This window comes from Chiloscyllium plagiosum, chromosome 24 (assembly GCF_004010195.1).
Source record: "Chiloscyllium plagiosum isolate BGI_BamShark_2017 chromosome 24, ASM401019v2, whole genome shotgun sequence".
NCBI lineage: Eukaryota > Metazoa > Chordata > Chondrichthyes > Orectolobiformes > Hemiscylliidae > Chiloscyllium > Chiloscyllium plagiosum.
In genome coordinates this window covers 52,665,291-52,669,129 of record NC_057733.1, presented here as the reverse complement: position 1 = coordinate 52,669,129, position 3,839 = coordinate 52,665,291, and the positions used below count along the sequence as shown (strand labels likewise).

The 3,839-nt window shown below is 40.3% G+C and overlaps 1 protein-coding gene across 1 annotated transcript in view; it reads left to right on the top strand.

The window, feature by feature from the left end:
* The window catches only part of LOC122562308 (sulfotransferase 2B1-like), a 35,290-nt gene extending 32,071 nt beyond the window's left edge, over positions 1 to 3,219 (top strand). Inside the window, exon 6 of the mRNA XM_043715160.1 lies at positions 2,350 to 3,219. Within this exon, the coding sequence (XP_043571095.1) occupies positions 2,350 to 2,459 (110 nt within the window). The 3' untranslated portion in view covers positions 2,460 to 3,219. The remainder of the gene's footprint in view (positions 1 to 2,349) is intronic.
* The last annotated feature ends 620 nt before the right edge of the window (positions 3,220 to 3,839 follow it).

The following is a 3,839-nucleotide window of genomic DNA, read 5'->3' as shown; positions in this document are numbered from 1 at the left end:
CTGCAATCTTCTTCCTGACCTCTCCGCCCCCACCCCAGTCTGACCTATCACCCTCACCTTGACCTCTTTCCACCTATCACATTTCCGACGCCCCTCCCCTAAGTCCCTCCTCCTTACCTTTTATCTTAGCCTGCTGGACAAACCTTCCCCATTCCTGAAGAAGGGCTTATGTCCGAATCGTCGATTCTCCTGTTCACTGGAAGCTGCCTGACCTGCTGCGCTTTTCCAGCAATTACCAATCTATGACCATTATCGATAAGAGGTAATCTAACCACCACCCCTTGACATTCAATGGTATTACCACTGAAATCCACATTGTCAATGTCCTTGGGGGTTACCACTTCAGGAGTGAAATGGAAAACCCCCACCAGCCTCATGATTGCAGCTCCAATAACACTCAAAAATCTTGACACCACCCAGGACAAAACAAATGTAGTGAGGTCAGGAGGGGAGAACTAGGTGTCATTGAGCAGGTACTGTTTGATAGCATTGCTGATGGCACCACAACCACAAGCACTGCTGTTCCAGTGGAGGTCTCATTCTTGGAGACCTTCTTTCTCAAATTATTTTAAAAGAAGTTACAATGGTCACCAACACATAGTAGCAGCAGTGTGTACTATCCTAAAGACACACTACCGAAATTCACCACAGATTTTTACATACTACCTTCTAAACCCACAACCACTTCCATATACAAGGACAAGGGCAGCTGATATGTGGGAACACCACCCCATGCAAGTTCCCCTCAAAGCCACTCACCATCCTGACTTGAAAATATATCACCGTTCTTTCACTTTTGTTGAGTGAAAATCCTGGAATTAGCGAATTTTGAGAAGATTTGTAGCTCAGGTTGTGGTTCTGGATGTAGGTTTGTTCACTGAGCATTTCCTATGGTGATGTTATTTCCTGTTTTTTTTCTCTCATGGGGTGGTAAATGGGATCCATGTCAATGTGTTGGTATATTGGATCCCATTTACCAAACTCTGAGAAAAACAACAGGAAATAACATCACCATAGGAAATGACATCACCATATGAAATGACATCACTAACCCTAGGAAGCTCAAACATATAAATAGAAAGCAGGCTACACCACCAGTGCTTCATTCGGAGGCTCACTGATGATGTTACCTAGTATGGTGATGAAACATCTGGAAACAAATCTCTCAGCTCAGCGAGCAAACCTACATCCAGTCCTGGAATTCTCGCCCTTTGGGTATTTTGGATCAACCTACAGCACTTGGACTTAGCAGTTGAAGAAGGCAGCTCACCACCACCTGAATGGCAACTAGGAATGGGCAACAAATGCTGGCCAGCCAGCAGTACTCTCATCCCGCAAGCAAATAAAAATGAGTGAATTTGACAAGGCTGTTGGAAGCCATTTCTCCTTCCTTAATATATTCTCAGGACCATGTTTTCTTTGTACTACAGTTGGTTCTGATAAAGCGCCATAGTTCTGTTCTTGTGTTATAAGGAAATTGTGCAAAGCTGCACCATTTAAACTAATAGGGCTGGAATCAGGTCAGGAAAGTTCACGTACTACCAATAATGTCTAAGACTTCAACGTGATTGACGAGTTATTGGAAGAAATGCGCGTTATAGCAGAACTGACTATTTCTGTTTCCTTACATTTCAATGTAAACGGAAATCCATTCATTCTTGGAGACCTTCTTTCTCAAATTATTTTAAAAGAAGTTACAATGGTCACAGAAATAATTACAAATGAATCATTTAATGTATGGCTCCACATAAAAATACCATGCGCTACTGGTTCGATATTCAAAAATATGAACTCAAAAATAAATGGTATTAAAACATACACTTTGCATCATAATTCTGACTTGCAAATATATCGTTCCTTCATTGTCACTGGGTCAAACTCCTGGACCTCCCTAACAGCATTGTCACATTGGTACCCACACCAAACAGACTGTAGCAGTTGAAGGCAGCTCGCTACAACCTTCTCCAGGGCAACTTGAAATTGCTGGTAAATGCAACACAGTTGGACATGAAATGACAATGTTAAGCCAAGGCTCACTTTGCCATCTCAGCTGGAGGTTCTGATGGTCTCAATGAGAAAAAGCTGTTTTCCATGGTGTCTTGGCCCATTTTCATGCTTTGGCAAACATCTCTATTTTAAAAGAAATTGTTAATTATCACAATGTTCTTAACGGAAGCTTGTGGTATACAAATTGGATTTTATACTTACTGCATTACATCAGTGATTACACTAGCATCCGATTAAATATTGTTAAATGTTCTGGGATATCCAGAGGTTCTGACACATAGTGAATAAATGCAATTTCCTTTTTGTTTGAAAGTGTTGTAAATGGAATTCATTTTGTTCCAGGCATCTCTGGAGACTGGAAGACCCATTTCACCACAGCGCAGACTGAACATTTTAATTCCGTGTACACCCAAGAAATGAAAGGAATAAACTTCCCATTTTACAAAGACTGAAGATGTAAGAATTGAAATTTAGAATTGTAAGCTTCTTAACTTTCAATATCAATGCTTCTAAATCATAATTCTGTTTAAGTTAGTGTATTTTCTAATCCTGCCTAATATTAGTGTAAGACTCCCTATGCGGGGAGATGGGGAGAAAGTGAGGACTACAGATGCTGGAGATCAGAGTTGAAGAGTATGGTGCTGGAAAAGCACAGCCAATGAAGAGTGTATGCTTGAAGCATCGACTCTCCTGCTCCTCAGATGCTGGTTGACCGGCTGTGCTTTTCCAGCACCACATTCTTCAACTCTGATGAGACATGTGCCAACTAAACCCTGTATGGGTGATTTGGAAGTGCCAGTGTTGGACTGGGGTGGACAAAGTTAAAAATCACACAATACCAGGTCTAGTCCAACTGGTTTTTTGGAAGCAGTAGCTTTCCAGGCACTGCCTCTTCATCAGGTGGTTGTGGAACATGACCATACGACACAGAATTTATAACAAAAGGGTTACAGTCTCGTGGAATTGTAATGATATATTAAACAACTTTAGTGTGATTTTGAGGCACTGAGTACCTCGAAAGCTAGTACTTCCAAATAAATCTGTTGGATTATAACCTGTTGTTGTGATTTTTAACTTTGTGTAGGTGAAGCACACTGGTAGAATACCTGTTAAGGCTGCAAATACATGTAACACCATTTTATTGTGTTTAATGATCATATCAATAGAGCTAACTAAATATTAATCTCAAATAAAAATTAATCCAATCCAGTAGTCACTAACATAATTACTCTTTATTTTAACCTATTTTTAAGTAATTTCAGCATCTAAATTTTACTGTTTTATCTAAAATGGTACTTCTATAATTGAAAATAAGAAACAAAGTATCACTTCTTTTACATTACCAGCACATAATATAGATCCCATGTTAATAGTTTGTAAATGTGAATTGGCATCAACGCAATTAACGAGTTTAGACATTATTTATAGAATGTGAACCTTCCTGACCTGTATTGGCTATAACGCAATTCCAGCCTCATTAGTTTAAATGGCACAGCTATTGCACAATTTCCTTATAACACGATATTGCACGAGAATGGAACTATCACATTAAATCAGAACCGACAATTGTAGTAGAGAGAGAACATCGTCCTTAGAATATACTAAGGAGGGAGAAATGGCTTTAGACAGTCATTATTTTTCAAATTGTCTATAGTTTGCAATTAAACTAATTACAAGCATCTTTATGGGCGGCACGGTGACACAGTGGTTAGCACTGCTGCCTCACGGCGCCAGGGACCCGGGTTCAATTCCCGCCTCAGGCGACTGACTGTGTGGAGTTTGCACGTTCTCCCCGTGTCTGCGTGGGTTTCCTCCGGGTGCTCCGGTTTCCT